Below are 22,865 nucleotides of genomic sequence, written 5' to 3'. Positions count from 1 at the left end.
CGAGGATCAAGTCTCAGAGGAGGCTGACCTACAGGAATTGAGGGAAACTGAGCCGAGAGAGTTCGAACTTGATCAAGTTGAATTCTTGGGCTCAGGGGGACCCTCAAGGGAAGACCTGGGGAAGGACCAGTTAGACTGCCCTTCTCTTGAACCCCTCAGACAGCAGGCTGCTGCTGAGGCTGCTGGGAATGCCACAGGTACCCACAAGGTATACTGGGAAGATGGACTCCTGTACACTGAGTCAAGAGACCCCAAGCCTGGCATGACCAGGCGGCTGGTCGTCCCCTTGTCTCAGCGTGGTTTCCTACTTACCTTGGCCCACGAGATTCCCTTAGCAGGTCACTTAGGCCAGACGAAAACGTGGGACAGGCTTGTCTCGCACTTTCACTGGCCTCACATGAACGAAGACACCAAGGAGTTTTGCCGCTCCTGTGTCACTTGCCAAGCCAGTGGTAAGTCAGGTGGCACGACAAAGGCCCCCCTTATACCAATACCTGTGGTGGGGGTGCCCTTTGAACGGGTGGGGATCGACATCGTCGGTCCCATGGAACCACCGACAGCATCAGGGCACAAGTTTATACTGGTGGTAGTGGATCATGCCACCAGGTATCCTGAAGCTATTCCCCTTAGGACCACTACAGCACCTGTTGTGGCAAGAGCCCTAGTTGGAGTATTCTCCAGAGTGGGCTTCCCTAAGGAGGTCGTCTCCGACAGAGGTGCAAACTTCATGTCGAGCTACTTAACTGCTATGTGGAAGGAATGTGGTGTCAACTACAAGTTCACTACACCCTATCACCCACAATGCAATGGGCTTGTTGAGAGATTCAACAGGACCCTAAAAGGGATGATTCATGGACTACCGGAAAAGCTTCGGCGTAGATGGGACGTCCTGATCCCCTGCCTCTTGTTCGCCTACAGAGAAGTCCCACAGAAGGGGGTTGGCTACAGCCCTTTTGAACTTTTGTACGGGCATCCTGTAAGAGGACCCCTGTGTTTGGTGAAGGAAGGATGGGAGAGACCTCTCAAAAAGCCTGCAGCCAACATAGTGGACTATGTGCTCGGCCTCCGCTCGCGGATGGCTGAATACATGGAAAAGGCATCCGAAAACCTTAAGGCCAGCCAAGAACTCCAAAAAGCTTGGCATGACCAAAAGGCTGTCTTGACTGTTTATCAGCCCGGACAGAAGGTGTGGGTGTTGGAGCCAGTGGCCCCAGCAGCACTCAAGGACAAATGGTCCGGGCCCCACACCATCCTGGAGAAAAAGGGAGAGGTCACCTACCTGGTCGACCTGGGAACTCCCCGGAGCCCCCACAGGGTGCTTCATGTCAACAGGCTAAAAGCATATGTCGACAGGAAGGACATGAGTTTGCTCATGGCCATAGATGAGGGACAGGAGGAGGAGAGTGACCCTCTCCCCGACCTGCTCTCTCAGAATCCTGACGATGGCTCGGTAGATGGTGTTGTCTTTTGCGGCAGCCTCTCCGAACATCAACAGAGCGACTGTAAACAGGTTCTTCAGTCGTTCCGACATCTGTTCTCTCTGACACCCAGTCAGACCGATTGGTGCACCCATGAGGTCGACACTGGTGACAGCTTGCCCGTAAAGAGTAAAATCTACAGGCAGCCTGATCACGTCAGAGACTGCATCAAAAGTGAAGTGCAGAAAATGTTGGAGCTGGGAGTCATTGAACCCTCGGACAGCCCTTGGGCTAGTCCCGTAGTTCTAGTGCCGAAACCTCACACCCAGGGCGGTAAGAGAGAGATGAGGTTTTGCGTAGACTACAGGGGTCTCAATGCAGTCACTAAGACTGACGCCCACCCAATACCAAGGGCAGACGAACTTATTGATAGGCTGGCTTCGGCCAACTACTTAAGTACGTTTGACCTGACAGCTGGGTATTGGCAAATCAGGTTAGCTGAGGACGCCAAGCCTAAAACCGCATTTTCAACCCCTGGTGGGCATTATCAGTTCGTGGTGATGCCCTTTGGTCTGAAAAATGCACCTGCCACCTTCCAACGGTTGGTGAATCATGTCCTTACTGGGCTGGATGACTTCTGTGCGGCATATCTTGACGATATTGCTGTCTTTAGCTCCACCTGGGAGGATCACCTGGTCCACCTGCGGAAGACGTTAGAGGCACTGCAAGCCGCAGGTCTCACTATCAAGGCCACCAAGTGCCAGATAGGGCAGACACAGGTTGTATACCTGGGCCACCTAGTCGGTGGAGGTCAGGTTCAGCCACTGGAGAGCAAGATACAGTCAATCAGGGACTGGGCTCCTCCAACCACCCAGACTCAGGTTCGAGCTTTCTTGGGCCTGACTGGATACTACCGGAAGTTTGTCAGGAACTATGGGTCCATCGTGACACCATTAAATGAACTGACAAGTAAGAAAATGCCAAAAAAGGTTCAGTGGACAGCGAGCTGTCAAAAAGCATTCGATGACCTAAAGCAGGCCATGTGCACGGCGCCTATCCTCAAGAGTCCGGACTACTCCAAACCATTCATTGTCCAAACAGATGCTTCTGAGTTGGGTGTGGGAGCTGTTCTTTCTCAACTGAATTTTGATGGTCAAGACCAGCCCATTGCTTTTATAAGTAGACGGCTGGCCCCTAGAGAGAAGAATTGGTCAGCTATTGAGAGGGAGGCCTTTGCTGTGGTTTGGGCCCTGAAGAAGCTGAGGCCATACTTGTTTGGCACTCACTTCAAGATTCAGACCGACCATAAGCCCCTCTTGTGGCTAAATCAGATGAAGGGTGAAAACCCCAAACTGCTTAGGTGGTCCATTTCCCTACAGGGGATGGACTTCACAGTGGAACATAGACCTGGTACTGATCATGGCAATGCCGATGGGCTCTCCAGATATTTCCACTTAGAACAAGAAGACTTACCTGGTCAAGGTTAGTTAGTTGTTCCGACGTTTGGGGGGGGGTCATGTAGGAGAGTAGGGTCTGCAATCCTATGATCACCCAGATTTTTTGCTTTTGTTTCACTGGTTTACGACTTACTCTGGCTGTGGGCCTGCCAATCAGACCCACAGCCTGGCTGTTCTCTTTCTAAATTACGAGATGTACCCTAGGTGCATTTACCAATTGGTACTGGGCCGCCTTATCAGACCCTGTAACCCAGGGCGTAGGTGTACCCAGGGCCGCCAGGGGCTGCAGCATGTATTATGCCACCCCTGGCTGGCCTCCTAAATCTGACACAACTGGCTGCAGGACAGCTGGGGCAAAGTCGTGTAATCACCCTTTGCTTTAGATATAGTAGCCCTATATCTAACCCTCCAATGGACACCCGAGTCCCTATCAGTCACTCCTATGGCAGGCCTTGACAATCCTGAAGGCAGAGTGCATGGGCTCGTGTGAACTAAGCTCTGGCCCGAGCCGAGCCCGGTTGCAGCTTGCGGGATCAAGACCCAATGGCTGTTCCATGATAACGCGTACCATATCGGTAACTTCGGTGTCGCGTTATCAAGACATGTCGAGTAAGGTGTCATACGGATCGGGATGCTGCCCTCTCACCAACCCTGGCGACGAGGTTAGCATTCCGCCCTTCTAGAGGGACACGACATGTACGTAACTGTGAACCCCGGTTAAAGTTAACGAAAGCCTCAGCTCCACAAAATGGATGCTGCCACCACGGACACAAGTCTGACCTCCTGCGGCTGGGAGTCCTTCCAGCGAGGAGCACTGGACAAAGGGTTTCCTGTCGAGGGCGGTGTTCGCACCGTCCCAGACAGGGTTTGTGTATTCTGGGTAGGTAGGGCTTTTGCGAGAAGGTGACTGCGGAGTGGCACCCCGGTGCTCACTACGCATCTGCCGGTTAGAACCAGTTCCAGGGGCGACAGCCCTGGCCTGGGGAAAGTCCGGCAGGGGAGAGGGGTGTAACTACCCCCCTTCCTGGTCCCACCCTTAGGGCAGGACCTAGTCATGTACCCACCCCTTTCTTTAGGATAAAGGCCGGAGCGGGGACCCTTCCAAATTAGATCATCTTTGAATCAAGAATACTTTCTACGAAAGGACTTCAAGACTCTTCTTAAGATTTCTCCCTTGTGGCTAAGGAGTAGTCACCCTGCATCAGCGGGCACCATCTAAGAACTCTGCGGTTTGCTGTAAGTCCTTCCTCAAGGAATCCGACGGCCCAGCTCGACGAGAACCGGCTTCCCTGGCACCTCTGACCTCTACCCACGTCATCAGCTCAGCTGTGATCTGTGGGTGCGACGAGACCTCGAGGGACCGGCCATCATCAGAACCTGCACGCTCTTAAAACCAGCACGACCATCGAGGTAACTCTCTGGTGAGTGCTCTGGGGTCCGAGAAGCCCCGACCCTGAGCCGCTCCAGCACCGAAGTGCAGTCTCCCAGCATCTCCACGATCTGCGTGGGGCCCTTCTGCTCGCTGCCCAGCACGTTGTCTGGTCACTTGCCGCTGGCTTGTGCCCTTCTGTGACGACGACCAAGAATCAACACTGCCGGTCTGGTTGCTCCAGACTGACCCTTGCTTCCACCTTTCCGAGAAGCACCCCGGACCCTCCTGGTCCACTCAAGACGCCGACAGCGACATCCGTCGTGGGACAGCTCGCACCTCCACCGTGGTCGCCGACAACGCCTCCTGGTCCGTGAGACTGCAGAGCCTAGCGTCGCCCACTCACCTGGTCGAGGTGACGGCCAACTGGTGCCTTCCTGGTACCCTCTGACTACTGGCTAGTAGTACGAACTTGGTCCCCTCTGCTTTCAGGTTTTCATCAATCTCCGATCCAGGCTTGGATCCCAACGGACTATTCCTCACTGGTCGCCGGCCAGCAACTCCTTTTCTTCCGGCTCCTGGCTCGTCAGCGAAGACCCCGACGCCTGTAAGACTTGCAGCCGCAGCCCTCGTGGCTAGGTAACTCGGCATTTCGGTGCCTGCATAGCCTCCTTACTCTAGGGTCCCGAGTCCCTCGCTTCCGACTTGCCTTAACCTTTCCGTGTCCTCGGACACTTGTCTTTAAACTGTGCACTTGAAGTATTTGCTAAAGAGATTTGGTTTGTGCTTAGTACCCTGTCCTCATAAAGAGTACAGGGCTGTTGTGATTCTTAATAAATATACTGTTTATTTTCATAACACTTGTGTGGTGTCCTTTCACTGGGTGTTCAAGGGGTACATGTGTGGTAAACAGCTGGCTTAACGCGCCCTCTAGAGTCTTTAGCCTTAGACTGCTCGTATCCACGCTACTAGGATAGCTGGTCTATAGGTTGACTTACAACCAAACACCATAAGGGTCGTTGGAACGATACATAGCGGTCGCTAGAATAGCGAACGTTGCATATCGGGCCAACTTCTCACAGGGCCTAGCTGTTCTCTCTCTAAATTGACACGTGTACCTTAGGTGCATTTACCAATTGGTACTGGGCCCCCTTATCAGTCCCTGTATCCAGGGCATAGGTGTACCCAGGGCCTACCAGGGGCTGCAGCATGTATTATGCCACCCCTGGCTGGCCATCCAAAGCTGACACAACTGGCTGCACGACAGCTGCACGACAGCTGGGGCAAGGTGGTGTAAACACCCTTTGCTTTAGATATAGTATACCTATATCTAACCCTAAAATGGACACATGTATTCCTATCAGTCACTCCTATGGCAGGCCTTAACAATCCTGAAGGCAGAGTGCTTGGAATTATGTGAGATGGTGCTCTGGCATGAGCTGAGCCCGTTTGCAGCTTGTGGAACCAAGTCCTAATAGCTGTTCCATTATAAAGCGTACCATATACTCTTAAGTGCATTATAATCCTCGCGGTTATTTGCTAACTTCGGTATCGCTTTATCAAAACATGTCTAGTAAGGTGTCATACGAATTGGAATACTAACCCCTCGCCAATTCTGGCAACGGGGTTAGCATTCCACCCTTCTAGAGGGACACGACATGTATGTAACTGTGAACCCCGGTTAAAGTTAACTCGAGCCTCAGCATCACAAAATGGATGCTGCCACCACAGACACAAGTCTGACCTCCTGCTGCTGAGAGTCCTTCCAGCGAGGGAGGACTTGGACAAAGGGTTTCCTGCCTTGGGAGGTGCTAGCACCACCCCAGACAGGATTTTGTGTATTAGGTAGGACAGGGCTGAAAGGAATGAGACATGCCTGGGCCACACAAGGTGTCCATGTGCATACTCCGGTCGAAACCAGTTCCTGGGGCACTCCAGCCCCAGAGCTGGCGCAAGACCGGACAAAGGATAGGGGGTGTAACCACCCCCCTTCCTGGTCCCACCCAGAGGAGGGACCTAGTAGTAGTACAGCCCCCTTTAGCCGGATAAAGGTAGGAGCTGGTCCCATTCCAAATTAGATTATCCTGAACAACTTTACAAGAAGAAACTCTGGACTTCGACGTTCTACTCCCCAGAAGACTGAAGAAATCTCCCTTGTGGGCAAGGAGTGTCCACCCTGCACAAGCAGGCACCATCAGCATCCAGCGGCTTCCCTTTGTCGTCTTCCTCCAAGGATCCAGACTTCAGAGCCCGACGAGACCCGTATTCCCAGACCTCTCCAACCTCTACCTACATCTGCAGCTCAGCTGAGATCCGTGGGTGCGACGAGACACGTGGGACCGGCCACCTTGAAAGAAGCAGCACTTCGCTCCAGCACGACTTCTGAGGTATCCTCGTTCAAGTGCTTCGGGGACTGAGAAGCCTCGACCCCGAAGACCAGCCCTCCAGCATCTATGAGATCTGCGCGGGCCCTTCTGCCTGTTTGCTGCTTGACGCGATGTCTGGTCACTTGCCGGCTGGCTGATGACCTCCTAGACGACGAACTCCAAAATCTTCACAGCTGGTCTGGTTGCTCCAGACTGGCCCTTGCTCCCTTCCAAAAGAGGAGCACCCCGGACCCTCCTAGTCCACTCCAGACGCCGTTTCCACTCACCGCGTGGGTTACCTTTGCCAAGGCTTGTTGACTCCGAATCCGAAGCCGACACCGCCGACAGCGAGAGCCTGCCTGGGACAGCTCCTGCCTCCATCCTGGTCGTCGAAGACACCACCTGGTCCACGTGGCTGCAGAGACAAGCGTCCACCTTCACCTGATCGCGACGACGACATCTGGTTCCACTCCAGTCACTGGCTAGTGACTTTGAACATTGTCCCCTCTGCTTTCAGGTTCTTCTCTTCACTGATCCACCCTTGGATCACACAGGACATCTTCCTCCTGACCGCCTGCAGCAACTTTTCCTCCAGGCTCCATAGACTTCAATGCCGGAACCAGACATGACTTGGCACCTATGCACCCGCAGCCTGTGGGTGAGGTAACACGAGCATTTCGGTGCCCAATGGTAGCTTGACCCTCCTAGTGTCCAGTTCCACAGTTGTTTTAGTTCTACCTAGTCAGGATTGTCCCTACTCACCTTTTTCTTGAACTGCACTGTCCATAGACACTGTTACGCATCTCGCGTGTGAGTTCACACTCTGCACACGCGTTCCGTGGGCCTCCTATTACCTACCTAGAGTTAGTATAGCGTGGTCCCAGCGATCCTACAGCCTCTGGACAGCTCCATTCCTATTATCGACTTTCACACTCCACTTACTTAGTATATGGTTTGTCGTGCCCCCAGGGCACCATAGTAATTTGTGCAACTTAAACGTATTTTTCCTAAGAGATTGTCATCTGATCTCATAAAGAGTTCAGAGGTGTATGTTAGTTAATAAATACTTGTTTATTTTCATAACCTGTGTGGTGTCCTTTCACTTGGTATTCAAGGGGTTATTTGTGGTAAAACAGCTGGCTTCACATGCCAAAAGAGTTTAGCCTAAGACTGCTTTGTCCATGCTACCATTAGGATAGCTGGTCTATAAGGTTGACTTACAACCAATCACCATAAGGGTTGTTTGGACTGATACAAGGTGATCACTAGAACTAGTGAACATCATATCAGGCCAACTTCTCACAATCCCCGACATGCGGTGGTACTGCAGTGGCATGGCTGGAGGGGTCCTATCGAAGGGGAGGGAGTAGCCCCTTCGGCGATTTGCAGCACCCACCTGTCCGAAGTGATGGTACGCCAATGGAGCAGGTGATGGCGAACTCTGCCTCCCACTGGCGTGGAATGGGCCTGAAAGCTCAGACTAGGAAGGCTTTGAGGCAGATGCTGCGGGAGCAGATGTGGACTGACTTGCTCTCTGGCCTCTGCTCCGCCATGGTGGAATGCACGTCTGCGACCGCGATGAGGTTGGTTCTGCAGCCTGTGGCTGGACGAACGTGCGGGGGTGTCCCTTCCGTGGCCACGAAAGGAGCGAAAAGCAGAGATTTGCTGGCGCTGGTCCAACAGGCCCAAGGACTTGGCCGTAGCCCTGGAGTCCTTAACGCGCTCCACCTCGCCATCTGCCTGGTCGCCAAAGAGGCGACGGCCATCAAAAGGCATGTCCATGAGAGGACTCTGGTTGGTGGACCTCAGCCAGGAGTGACAATGAATTGCCACCGTCGTTGCAATCACTCTGCCCAACGATATCATGCAGTTAAGTCCACATCGAATGGAGTACCGTGCTGCATCCCGCCCCTCAGCAAAAGCCTGGGCAAGCCATGTCTTGGCCTCCTCCGGACACAGGGACAGCACGTATGCCACCGTATCCCACAGAGAGTGGGTGTAACTGCCCAAAAGGCAAGCAGTATTAATGGACCGCAACTCTAGACTGACAGTGGAAAACAGTTTCTTGCCAAACTGTTCGAACCTTTTGGATTCCCGGTCCGGGGATGCGGTAGGGTATGCGGTTTGGGATGTGGAAGGGCTGGATAACCAGACTCAGGGGTGGGGTGGGTGGACAGAAAGCAGGGGTCACCCGGAGCTGGGGGTTGGCGCCGGGCCACTTTCCGATCCACAGGAGGGAATGTGGTGGGCTTGGACCAAGTGGCGGAGGAGAAGGAGGAGAGAGAAAACAAGTGTCAGGCAAAGTGTCTAGACCACTGGCCTCCCCCAGCTCATCTGCCCAGTCCAGTCTTAACTGGCAATGCTGTGCCAGAGGGTCCTCAGACCCCTCCCAGTCCTCCTCTTCATCCTTGTCCTGATAAACAGGCAAACATGACGGAGCCTGGGCATAGGTGAAAAGCTCAGTAGTCTCCGGAGACGGCGAGCCCGGGCTGAAACCGGGGACAGCGTCGTCCGAGGACGGCAGCGGAGGGGGTCGGAGCCAGCAGAGGAGTCGTAAGGTCAACTGGCGTCGACCGGGATCCAGGCCTGGATCCCACGGGTCCTGCGACGACGGGACCGAAGTCGCCGGCAACAAAGGGATAGGACCCCCAGTTGGACCCATGGGGCCCGAAGGCACGCCGACGAGTCTCGACGGCGGGAAGAGAGTCCTCATGGCCACGAGGAAGTCTCTAATCTGCTCCGGAGCCGCACTGAGCCCAGGGACCGGAGGGCGGTGCCACCTGAACCCTCGGCCGAGTCGCGCGACCGGCAAGGGGAGGTAGAAGAATGATAGTCTCTTCGACTTCTTTTTGCCATGCCTCGACTTACCAGAGTACGAGGACTTGGATTCAGACGATCGATGACGACTGCAGCTATGCGACCGGTCCCTTGACTTCCTCCTCGACCGGCACAGAGCAGACTGCCGGAGCTCGATAAGCTTACGCGATCGCTCCCGCCTAGCCTTTGATGTCAAGGCCCGGCAGTCGGGGCACGACTTGTCATCGTGGTCAGCCACCACAAACAGTAGAGACACCGGCGGTGGGGGTCGGTAACCGACATCAGTCGGTGACAGGCGTCACACGGCTTGAACCCCGATGGTGGGTCTGCGAACTAAAATCACACCAGAAAGTCCTGGAGAACAGAACGGCCAAGCAAGCCGGCAAACCTTTCGGCACCAGGAGTCGATGTTGACTCGAAAAAGATAGAAAAAATTTCCCAAAAAGTTAGTCAAAAAATGACTAAGGGTACGCTCTACACGAATTTGCATTTGCTGGCGTTGATAAAACGAATAACTGACGTCAGCGAGCGAGGGCAGCGTCTAAGTACTCCAGCAACGTCATTCCGGCGATCACAACGGATGCGGAGCGGCAGACGACACCTACCGACTCGCAGGGGTACTGCTGACGAAAACTTTCCGGATCCAGTCCGACGCCTGGGGATATTTTAAGGTAAGGAATCTAACACTAATGTGTTTCTTTCAGATATCACCTTTGTGAACACAGAGGGGCAATGTAAAGGTCAAAGGGGATTACAGTAAACTGAAAGTGGTTGTGACCCACCGTGAACCGAAGGTAACGTCTGTGGGCTGGTAGGATGGGGATATAAAAATAGGAGTCCCACAAGTCCAACTCCACCAGCCAGTCTCCTGGGTCGAGTGCAGACAGAACTTGTGCTAGAGTGAGCATATTGAACTTCTTCCAGGAGGAAGAGGTTGATGATCCAGAGGTCCAAGATCTGACGCAAGCAGTTGTCCTTGGGCACAACCTACTTCTGGCACAGGGGCCCTCTATTGCTCCCTTGCCCAAGAGAGTCGATACTTCCTAGCGGAGAAGAGCCAAATGATCCTCTGACATGCAATCGTAAGTAGGTGGCATGGAGGGAGTAGTAGTCTTGAAGGGGAGAAAGTAGCCCCTTCTGACTGTTAGCAGAACCCACCTGTCTGATGTGATGGACTGCCAGTAGAGGTGGTGATGGCGAATCCTGCCTTCCACTGCCTGATGATGGGCCTGAAACGCTGGACTAGGAAGATTTGGAGGCAGTGGCAGAGGGGTGAAACAGTTGACTGGCCTGGCCTGGCCTGGCCGCTGGCTCTCTGACCCGCAAGGACACTGGGTCCCATGGCCACAGAGAAGCTGGACAGCTTGTGTGTAGACAGAGGGGGAGGGGGTAGGGGGGGAGAGGGGGGAGGGAGCACACTGCCTCTCATCCCAGTAGGCTTTTGAACTCAGGGCAGGAGGGAGCACAATGCCTCTCATCCCAGTACAGGGGGTGAGGGAGCACACTGACTCTCATCCCAGTTTGCGTGTACCGGTCACTGGGCTGGACAGGACATGGAAGTGCACCCCCTTCCATAGCAATGAAAGGGATGAAAAGCAGATTGAGGTGCATAGGTGGCATCCGTGAAGCCAAGGATCTGCCCGTGGCTTGAGAATCCTTAAAAGCACTCAAGGGTAGAGTCTGATTTGTCGCCAAAGAGGTGAGTGCCATCAAAAAGCATACCCATCAAAGTTGATTGGACACCCCCAGAGAAGCCAGAGGTCCTCAACCAGGTGTGGCATCTGAGTGCCACTGACGTGGCAATCATTCTGCCCAGTGAGTCAGTGGTGTCTAGTCCACATGGTATTGTGAATTTGGCTGCAACTCTCCCATACGCAAATGCCTGGGAGAGAACAGCTCAGGCCTCCTGCGGGACTAAGGCAGAACCTGCGTGACCGTATCCCAGATGGTATGGGATTATTGGCCGATGAGGCAAGCGGTATTCACAGACCGCAATGCCTAGCTGAAGGAAGAAAACATCCTCTTTCCCAAGATGATCCAGCTTCTTGGATTCCACATCCTGGGACCAAGCGAAAGGACACCACACAAGTGTTATGAAAATAAACAGTGTATTTATTAGAATCACAACAGCCCTGTACTCTTTATGAGGACAGGGTACTAAGCACACAACTAAACTCTTAGGAAAATACTTCAAGTGCACGGAAAGTTTAGTGGTCTCGGGCGGACCCGATAAGGCAAGTCGGAAGCGGTAGGGACTCAGGACCCTTAAATAAGGAGGCTAGGCGGGGCACCGAAATGCCGAAGTTACCTAGCCCAAGGGCTGCGGCTGCACAAGTCTTTACAATAATAATAATAATAATATGAAATTTATAATGCGCTCAGCTTACCCAGGGGCGTCCCGGCGCAACAGACGTCGGGAGTCCTCGCTGACGAGCCAGGAGCCGGAAGGAAGGAGTTGCTGGCCGGCGACCAGTGGAGATAGTTCGTAGTGATCCAAGCCTGGATCAGAGATGGATGACACCTGAAAGCAGAGGGGACCAAGTTCGTAACTACTAGCCAGTAGTCAGAGGGTACCAGGAGGGTACTGGATGATCGTCACCTCGACTAGGTGGGTGGGCGACGCTAGGCTGCAGTCTCACGGACCAGGAGGCGTTGTCGGTGACCAGGATGGAGGTGCGAGCTGTCCCACGAAGGTTGATGCTGTCGGCGTTGCTGGGCCCAGGATTGGGGCAACAAGCCTTGGCAAATTCAGGGCCACGTGGTGGACCTAAAATGGCATCTTGAGTGGACCAGGAGGGTCCGGGGTGCTCCTCTTTCAAAAGGGAGCAAGGGTCAGTCTGGAGCAACCAGACCAACAGTGTTGTTGTCGGACGTCGTCGAGAAGGCCACAAGCCAGCGGCTAGTAACCAGAAAACGTCATGAGCGGCAAAAGCAGAAGGGCCCCACGCAGATCGTGGAGATGCTGGGAGGCTGAACTTCGGTGCTGGAGCTGCTCAGGGTCGGGGCTTCTCGGACCCCAAAGCACTCACCAGAGGGTCCCTCGGCGGTCGTGCTGGTTAAGGAATCGTGCAGGTTTTGATGATGGCCAGTCCCTCGAGGTCTCGTCGCACCCACGGATCTCAGCTGAGCTGACGATGTGGGTAGAGGTCAGAGGTGCCAGGGAAGCCGGTTCTCGTCGAGCTGGGCAGTCGGATTCCTGAGGAAGGACTTGCAGCAAACCGCAGAGTTCTTAGATGGTGCCTGCGGATGCAGGGTGACTACTCCTTAGTCACAAGGGAGAAATCTTGAGAAGAGTCTTGAGTTTCCTTTCGTAGAAAGTAGTTCTTGATTCAAAGATGATCTAATTTGGAAGGGTCCCCGCTCCTGCCTTTATCCTAAAGAAAGGGGTGGGTACGCGACTAGGTCCTGCCCTAGGGGTGGGACCAGGAAGGGGGGTGGTTACACCCCTCTCCCATGCCGGACTTTCCCCAGGCCAGGGGCTGGTGTGCCCCTGGAACTGGTTCTAGCCGGCAGATGCGTAGTGAGCACCGGGGTGCCACTCAGCAGTCACCTTCCTGTAAAGCCCTGCATACCCAGGATACACAAAACCCTGTCTGGGATGGTGCGAGCACCGCCCCGGACAGGAAACCCTTTGTCCAAGCTCTCCTCGCTGGAAGGACTCCCAGCAGCAGGAGGTCAGACTCGTGTCTGTGGTGGCAGCATCCATTTTGTGGAGCTCAGGCTTCAGTTAACTTTAACCGGGGTTCACAGTTACGTACATGTCGTGTCCCTCTAGAAGGGTGGAATCCTAACCTCGTCGCCAGAATTGGTGAGGGGTCAGTATCCCGATTCGTATGACACCTTACTCGACATGTCTTGATAACGCGATACCGAAGTTAGCGATATGGGATGCGTTATCATGGAACAGCCATTGGGTCTTGGTTCCGCAAGCTGCAACCGGGCTCGGCTCGTGCCAGAGCCCAATTCACACGATTCCACGCACTCTGCCTTCAGGATTGTCAAGGCCTGCCATAGGAGTGACTGATAGGAATTCGGGTGTCCATTTTAGTGTTAGATATAGGTATACTATATCTAAAGCAAAGGGCGAGTACGCCACCTTGCCCCAGCTGTCGTGCAGCCAGTTGTGTCAGATTTAGATGGCCATCCAGGGGTGGCATAATACATGCTTCAGCCCCTGGTAGGCCCTGGGTACACCTATGCCCTGAGTTACAGGGTCTGATAAGGTGGCCCAGTTCCAATTGGATAATGCACCTAGGGTACACATGTCAATTTAGTGAGAGAACAGCTAGGCTGTGGGTCTGATTGGCAGGCCCACAGCCAGAGAAAGTCGTAAACTAGTGAAACAAAAGCAAAAAATCTGGGTGATCATAGGATTGCAGACCCTACTCTCCTACAAACGGCAAGAGGGGTTCGACCGTGGAAGCCGCAGGCTGAAGCACCTCTGTCAGGAGATTAGTCCTGACTGTCACCAAAGGGAGCTCAAGGCCAAGGACCTTGGGTGCAATTCTCACCATCACAGAGTAGGAAACTCCCTCCTCCATAGCAATGGCTGGGGGAGAAAGTAAGTCTGTGTCAGGGAAAGTGTCTACACCACTGGCATCCCACAGGTCCATTCGCCAGTCCAGTTTATCAAGTTAGTCAGATAAAGGGACTAGCTGCCCCTCCCATTCTTCACCACTGCCCTCTGGTTCAAATTAAAGAGCAGGGTTGAACACAGGAACAAAAGTTTCTCTGGCATCGGAATTGACGTTGGTCCGGCTCCGTGGCCACTTCGGGGATGAGGATGGGGTTGGTGCCAACCTGGAGCACTGTCCGCGCCGATAGCGTTGTCGAGATAGACGTCGGGGAAGGGTGATAATGCAGCCCAACAGAGCACAGTGCACTTTATGCTTTTTTGTCCACTTTACAAAGACCCAAGAGCCCGCTTCATTAAACCAATTTTACAGGATATTTGCCCCTGTACCTACAAAGAAGGTTTCGAATATTTGAGGTCATTATCAATGGCCAATATTTGTAGCTCTGTGCTCAGTTTTATTAGAATTGCTCTTTTAAACAGGAAACGATTTGAATTATGAATAGTTTTATTGTTTTTTATCTATCTTGGTGCTACTTTGTGTGTACTGCCTGCTAAAACTTTCTCTATTTCAAAATATCTTGTATTTTAAAATGAACGTATGAATTTCTTGTAAACTTTTATGATTCTTTTGAATCGAATAAAGTTAATTGAACTGAGTAAGATCGACCTGCGTTGATCCAATACCAGATTCATGTGACTGAGCCACCGACCTCAAATGCCTATGGCACCCAACATACTTTGCGGGGCCCAAAGGAGCACCAGCAGAGCCGGGCTGCCTAAAATTGAGGTACAAGGCCTCATCTTTTTGATTTGGGCAGGAGATGCTCTGGGTCATGGAAAAGTGGGGAGGCTAGGAGTCATCTCAGAAGGCTGCAACAGAGACAGAGCTTTCAAGCCACTACGCAAGTAGTCCTGCATCGCGTTGGCCAATGGAGGGGGTGAAGTCACAGAACACCTGTGACTAACTCCTTATGTTTCTCTGACTTACCCAAAACCCTCCCCAACCACTTCGAGTGCGACGAGGAGTGTGGGCTCCGCAACCGTCCTCGAGACCTTTCTGGAACGAAAATGGGAGTGAGGTGGAGTGGTGCCTAAATACCTTTCGGTACTGCTCCGGCAAGCCTTCGGGTTCATGACCCGGCACTCTGAGGACAACTTTGGGTTGTGGTCGCCCTCCAGATACAAAAAACACATGCTGATCCGTCAATGACATCTCCCCGTGACTGGAGCCGCAGGGCTTGAAACCGGTCCAACGTTGGGACATCCTGAACATACCAGGAGTCCAAGACAAGAAAAAAAGACCATTTCACACAGGCTGCAATGGCAGACCCGCAGAGAAAGTTTGCATGGGTGCCACAATACATGCAGAAGTCCACTGGAGGCCCCTGGTTTACAAATGCCCTAGGTACTTTAGTACTATATAATAGGGACTTACAGAGGTACACCAGTATATCAATTGTGGGGTGCACAAAGTAATTGAGGAGACAGAGCATAGACACTTGGGTCGTAATCAGCTGTATCCCAGTGTGCTACAGTCAAAGTACAATGACCCCAGGCAAAAAGTGGGGGTAATTATACCAGATAGATGCTATTTTCCTATATCCCCTATCAGAAGCAGCTTGGGCAGGTATGGCCCCGGGCCTCATCCTGGACAATTGGAAGTACCTGTGCAACCGAATCCCATAGGGCATGGCCTGGACCCAAGTGCCAGGCTGCTGGAAGAAAGAATGTTCTTGCTTAAGGTGTCCATCCTCTTGGATTTCCCACCAGATGAAGGGGTACAGAATGCACCAGGATTTAAGTGGGAGTTGGAGGTTTAGACAACCAAGCTCTATGGGGTAGCGTGTGTGTGAGGAACTTGGGGCCATCTGGAGCAGGGCGATAACGGTGGGCAACAGTCCTGTTCACAGGTGTACCAGTGCTGGGTTTGGACCAGGTAGGATGTTTGTAATGGCTTCATTAAAAGGGAGAAAAAGTTCAATGTTGGTGGTGGCGGTCACTCAAGGCTGAAGCACCTCTGTTAAGAGGTTGGTCGTGACTGCCACAAGGGCAACTGAACGTCACGGATCAGCCACCCTTCTCTCCACCATAGAAAGATGCTCTCTACTCCATAGCCACAGTAAAGAGAGAAAAAATGAAAGTATACTTCAGGGCCAGGCGACCCCTCCCAATCCTCCCCGATTCCTAGCCCTTAGGAATAAGGCTCAGGCTCCGACCAGGGAAGCACAGCTCCAGGCGGAGATGGAGTCAGTTGATGTCCTCCTCGCTCCGTGCCAGAGATGAGAATGTGGATGGCACGGCTGAGAACAGGCGTCGGGGAAGGTCGATGTGGTATGATAGGCACGGTTCAAGAACATCCCTGAATCCAAGGGGCCCGACTGGCACTGGGTGAGGGCCTGCTGGCAGAGAACCAGTAGGGACTCCTCCTGAACCTACGGGTCCGAAGGCATGCCAGTAGGGGTGGTCCGTCCAAATTTTAGGTGCAAGTCTTGTAGAACTCAAGTTGAGCGGGGATCACTCTGGTTCTCAGATACTCGGGGAAGTGTGGGGTGGGCTCAGGCTCAAGCGCGGTGCCAGGACTCAAGTGATAATGCTCCCTCTTTTTGTCAGAAGACCGTGACAGACGGGATGAAGTCAAAGACTTCTTTGACGTCTTGTTCTTTTTCTTGTGGGACTTACATAAATGCCCGGACGACTTTAAGTGCGACTAAGATCTTGGGTTCTGTGACCGATCCCTTCCTCTCGACCGGGATCAAGACTGTCATGGCATTGCATGTCAAGTAGCAAGGAGCTTGAGGGAGCGCTCCCTCAAAGCCTTGCAGATCATGGCACGACAGCTACCGCAGGTCTTACCATCATGGTCGTACTCCAGGCACCAGAGGCAAACAAGGTGCAGGCTGGTCACCGACATCTGTTGGTAACAGGCATGGAAGGTCTTGAAGTCTGTCTATCTAGTAGACATCCCTGGCACACCAGGTGAAGATTTTCTCAAAAAAGCTTTAACAAAGCTCAGTCAAAATGTGACTAATGGGGTGGCTCTCTTCAGATCTGCACAGACTAGTGGGGAAAGAAAAAAATCTGACGTTTGCACGCTGGGGTGGCGCTTATATAAGCACTGCATACTTAACTTGCAGCATGGATGAATCCGGCGACACCATGTTAAGTCGAACAATGCCACCTACCGGCATGCAGCGGTACTGCTAGCAAACAAATTACGGATTCAGTTTGATGCCTGGGGATAATTCTAAGGTAAGAAATCTGTGTCAGATAAACATTACTAAGGAGTAAGTCCAGGAGTGAGTGGATCATATGGCGGTACGGAATGGAAGAGCGTCTTCAGATCAAACCCAAAGCTTCTAACAGAGTATGTAGACAGCAGGCTGGGCTCGGGAACCAGCTAGGGAAATCTGTGGAGAGGAAGGTGGTCAGAAGAGAAACTTCCTATAGGTATCAACCGCCTGGAGCTTCAAGCCAGATAATTTGCGATGAAATGTTGGATCAAGGAGAGAGTGAGATGCTGTGTCCTGCTGAAGAACATCTTGCCAGTTCAGCACATAAATAACCTGGAATAAACATGGTCGAAGGCGCTTAACTGAGCGGGCCAACATTATTGGCATTCTTGCCTGGAAAATCACATGCAGGGATGGAGTACCTACAGAGTCAAAAGAACTTGGATCAGAAGTCTTCAGGACACGAATGGAAAAGTGGGGACACTGGACAATACATATGTTTGCTTCATGACTAGATTACCAGCCTCTCCAGTTAAAGACCTAATAAAGGAGTGTGGGTATTGACACTTTTTCCCAGGAGTGAAATGTGGAGTTCAGCTATGTGTTCCTACCCTTAGCCCAAAATGCAAACTGAAAACATTTTCTTAGTAGCTAGATTTTTTGTTTTATTAGCAGGAGATGCCAGAAGGCAACGTGATCCTATAAAATTGAGAAGCAAAAGACAATATCAACAATCAGGAAGAAACAAATTGTACATATGCAAGTCAACAAAACAATTTAAAAGCTCCATGTGATCACTGTATATCGTATTAAACATGAAATTAAAGACTTTAAGATGACACGTTAATATAGATCCAAGTACATCACAAGAGTAATTTGTGCATGTAAAGTTACCCAAGCCTTGTAGAATTTCAACCAATTTATCCTTTTTCCCATGTTGGCCAACTGGAATTATTATTTGCTCAACATCACTACAGGCTCCACCAACTTGTCCAACAACAACAAATAAATAATCAGACTTTAAGAATTCTTTAGCCAAGCTGAGAAGAAAAATAAAAGCAGGAGTATATTATCTCAGTGAAATGTTTAAAAGTAATTCACAAAGACAATCGGTCAAGAAAACCAAAACCGGATCACATCCAGTTTAAAACAAAAAGTGCACATGAAGTAGTTCTAAAATACAAGACAAATGATAACACATTTTAAACAATAAACATTTATATTAGACATTGGACTGTACTTACCAGAAAAGAGGAAATGTCAAAGGACACCTTTTCTAATCCGTATTCCATCTTACAACCTGAAAGTCTGGCTGGTTCAGACTGTTTTTCCTACTTGACAAACTTGTTATTCTGATTACTTAATGAAACAATGAGGCAACAATGTTGCTGAAACAGTGAGTGTAGGAGTTTGGCTTAGTATATGGTGTACACTTATTTAAGTGAAGCATCCTGCACTAATCCAGACAACCCTTATGATGTTGTTAGGGGTCCTAGACAACCATAGAAAGCTCTTTAAGTGGTAGCTGTGGAGAGCATCCTTCAGGCTTAGTCCAGGAGTGTTAAGCAGCTTTTTTTTACCAGGATTAATGATGTAGTATAAGTGAAACAAAAAAGAACCACACAGTGTTTATTATGCACGCTCACTAATACATTGGTATATCTCTCACATGGAGATATCAAAACAATGAACAAGTTATTTACCTTCCTCTGCGTTCTGCGAAGTGACTTCTAGGGAGTCCCTTACAGGGACCAGTGTGTACCAGTGGTCAGTGTCTTGCATGGCTCTGCGCTTCTGGTGTGGTAAGCTATGTCAGAACGGACGTCAGCGTGGAGTGGCGGAGTCTAAGTAGAGCAACATTTTCCTAATGTTGCTGGCAGCCAATCAGTGCTGTAGAAAGATGGCCCAAAGGTAATAAAGCTCCCTGGGCCAATCAGAACACTAATTTAAAATTGGCGCTTTGGCCCAACTGCCAACATATACAATCATATTTTACCCATAAATGATTCAGAAACTACTGAACGGATTTACACCATATAACAAAGCACAATCTGAGTGTAGGAGAGTAGGGTCTGCAATCCTATGATCACCCAGATTTTTTGCTTTTGTTTCACTGGTTTACGACTTTCTCTGGCTGTGGGCCTGCCAATCAGACCCACAGCCTGGCTGTTCTCTTTCTAAATTACAACATGTACCCTAGGTGCATTTACCAATTGGTACTGGGCCACCTTATCAGGCCCTGTAACTCAGGGCATAGGTGTACCCAGGGCCGCCAGGGGCTGCAGCATGTATTATGCCACCCCTGGCTGGCCTCCTAAATTTGACACAACTGGCTGCATGACAGCTGGGGCAAAGTCGTGTAATCACCCTTTGCTTTAGATATAGTAGCCTATATCTAACCGTACAATGGACACCCGAGTTCCTATCAGTCACTCCTATGGCAGGCCTTGACAATCCTGAAGGCAGAGTGCGTGGGCTCGTGTGAACTAGGTTCTGGCCCGAGCCGAGCCCGGTTGCAGCTTGCGGAATCAAGACCCAATGGCTGTTCCAGGATAACGCGTACCATATCGGTAACTTCGGTATCGCGTTATCAAGACATGTCGAGTAAGGTGTCATACGAATCGGGATACTGCCCCCTCACCAATTCTGGCGACGAGGTTAGCATTCCGCCCTTCTAGAGGGACACGACATGTACGTAACTGTGAACCCCGGTTAAAGTTAACGAAAGCCTCAGCTCCACATAATGGATGCTGCCACCACAGACACGAGTCTGACCTCCTGCTGCTGGGAGTCCTTCCAGCGAGGAGCGCTTGGACAAAGGGTTTCCTGTCGAGGGCGGTGTTCGCACCGTCCCAGACAGGGTTTGTGTATTCTGGGTAGGTAGGGCTTTTGCGAGAAGGTGACTGCGGAGTGGCACCCCGGTGCTCACTACGCATCTGCCAGTCAGAACCAGTTCCAGGGGCGCCAGCCCTGGCCTGGGGAAAGTCCGGCAGGGGAGAGGGGTGTAACTACCCCCCTTCCTGGTCCCACCCTTAGGGCAGGACCTAGTCATGTACCCACCCCTTTCTTTAGGATAAAGGCCGGAGCGGGGACCCTTCCAAATTAGATCATCTTTGAATCAAGAACTACTTTCTACGAAAGGACCTTCGAGACTCTTCCCAAGATTTCTCCCTTGTGACTAAGGAGTAGTCACCCTGCATCCGCAGGCACCATCTAAGAACTCTGCGGTTTGCTGCAAGTCCTTCCTCAAGGAATCCGACGGCCCAGCTCGACGAGAACTGGCTTCCCTGGCACCTCTGACCTCTACCCACGTCATCAGCTCAGCTGTGATCTGTGGGTGCGACGAGACCTCGAGGGACCGGCCATCATCAAAACCTGCACGCTTTCTTAAACCAGCACGACCATCGAGGTAATTCTCTGGTGAGTGCTCTGGGGTCCGAGAAGCCCCGACCCTGAGCCGCTCCAGCACCGAAGCGCAGCCTCCCAGCATCTCTGCGATCTGCGTGGGGCCCTTCAGCTCGCTGCTCTGTACGTTGTCCGGTCACTAGCCGCTGGCTTGTGCCCTTCTGTGACGACATCCGACAACCAACGCTGCTGGTCTGGTTGCTCCAGACTGGCCTTTGCTTCCATCTTTGAGAGAAGCACCCCGGACCCTCCTGGTCCACTCAAGACGCCACTTTAGGCCCACCACGTGGCCCTGAAAGCTGCCAAAGCTTGTTGCCCCAATCCTGGGCCCAGCGACGCCGACAGCATCATCCTTCGTGGGACAGCTCGCACCTCCATTCCGGTCGCCGACAACGCCTCCTGGTCCGTGAGACTGCAGAGCCTAGCGTCGCCCACTCACCTGGTCGAGGTGACGGCCAACCGGTGCCCTCCTGGTACCCTCCGACTACTGGCTAGTAGTACGAACTTGGTCCCCTCTGCTTTCAGGTGTCAACGATCTCTGATCCAGGCTTGGATCTCTACGAACTATTCATCACTGGTCGCCGGCCAGCAACTCCTTTTCTTCCGGCTCCTGGCTCGTCAGCGAAGACCCCCGACGCCTGTAAGACTTGTGCAGCCGCAGCCCTCGTGGCTAGGTAACTTCGGCATTTCGGTGCCTGCATAGCCTCCTTACTCTAGGGTCCCGAGTCCCTCGCTTCCGACTTGCCTTATCGGGTCCGCCCGAGACCACTAAACTTTCCGTGTCCTCGGACACTTGTTTTAATTGTGCACTTGTAGTATTTTCCTAAGAGATTTGGTTGGTGCCTAGTACCCTGTCCTCATAAAGAGTACAGGGCTGTTGTGATTCTTAATAAATATCTTGTTTATTTTCATAACACTTGTGTGGTGTCCTTTCACTGGGTGTTCAAGGGATACATGTGTGGTAAACAGCTGGCTTAACGTGCCCTCTCGAGTCTTTAGCCTGAGACTGCTCGTATCCACGCTACTAGGATAGCTGGTCTATAGGTTGACTTACAACCAATCACCATAAGGGTCGTTTGGAACGATACATAGCGGTCGCTAGAATAGCGAACGCTGCATATCGGGCCAACTTCTCACACTGAGGACAAAAACTAACTTGTTGGCGAGTTTGTTGTAATTCCCTTCAGCAGTTTTTCCTGAAGCCTTGCCAAACAAGCTACTTACATTCGGTAGGGGCTTATTTGGTAGAGACTCTGTCTAGCAGCAGATTACTTACCTAAGAATTATACCCAGCCGTCAGACTGGATCCAGAGACTTTGTTCGCGACTTTCCATGCCAGAATGCATAACCACGAAGTACACCAACCACTGGTGTGGGAAATTTGGGCCTCTTAAGGGGGAAACACCCTGTGCCTAGAATCCTGTTCGCAAAGCCGGAAGGATGAGTGGGTTGGTAAGGAATCGGCAGCTAGAAAAGAGTCTCTACAAGATGAAACCTCATCAAAGGTAAGTAACTTGTTCATCTGATGGAGACTTTAACCCGTAGATTCCTTCCCTTAGAATTGATACCAAATGTAAATGTATTGCGATTTATATAGCGCACGTATCACCCGAAGGCATCAGGGCGCTTGCCTTGGGAACCCGTTCTGGTATTCCCCTGTGAGATAACCCCAGCAGGGTCTCCACAAGGTAAAAGCCAGGCATCCCGCCGCGAGGGGCCGTAGTGGAGATTAAGCAAGCTATTGCCCAGAGTCGCAGAGTGTGAACCCGTGAGTCGAGTAGGCACCGGAACGAGAATTATCGAGTCCGTGGAATTTTTGAGCCCAAGACCCGCCGAGGCGGGGAATTGAACCCTGGTCCAAGACCGATCTCAGCTTCCGGGTCTGCCGCCTCTAACCCCTGAGCCACACTTCTCCACAAACCGGACCAATGCAATAGCTCCCCAGAGGTGAGCCTGTGGACCAATTTCAGGCAAGGAAGTCCTGCAGGACCCAATGGGCAAAATGCCCATCTCTACGGACTTGACTTTTAGACAGTAATGTTTGGTAAATGTGTGCAATGAGGCCCACGTTGCAGTCTGACAGGTATCAAGACCCAATTGCCCCATGTAAAATGAAGTGACCACTGTGAGAAGTTGGCCTGATATATGATGCTCACTAGTTCTAGTGATCACCTTGTATCAGTCCAAACAACCCTTATGGTGATTGGTTGTAAGTCAACCTTATAGA

At 51.8% G+C, this 22,865-nt stretch overlaps 1 protein-coding gene across 4 annotated transcripts in view; it reads right to left on the bottom strand.

Moving 5' to 3' along the window:
- Positions 1 to 22,865, bottom strand: part of DDX4 (DEAD-box helicase 4) — a 1,777,277-nt gene that overhangs the window by 350,347 nt on the left and 1,404,065 nt on the right. For all 4 annotated transcript variants that reach the window (XM_086960639.1, XM_086960640.1, XM_086960641.1 and 1 more), the window contains one exon: positions 18,128 to 18,273. In XM_086960639.1, coding sequence (XP_086816765.1) covers positions 18,128 to 18,273 — 146 coding nt within the window. The remainder of the gene's footprint in view (positions 1 to 18,127; positions 18,274 to 22,865) is intronic.

This window comes from Lissotriton vulgaris, chromosome 3_1, assembly GCF_964263255.1.
Source record: "Lissotriton vulgaris chromosome 3_1, aLisVul1.2, whole genome shotgun sequence".
Lineage (NCBI taxonomy): Eukaryota > Metazoa > Chordata > Amphibia > Caudata > Salamandridae > Lissotriton > Lissotriton vulgaris.
This window is presented reverse-complemented; position numbering and strand designations above follow the sequence as displayed.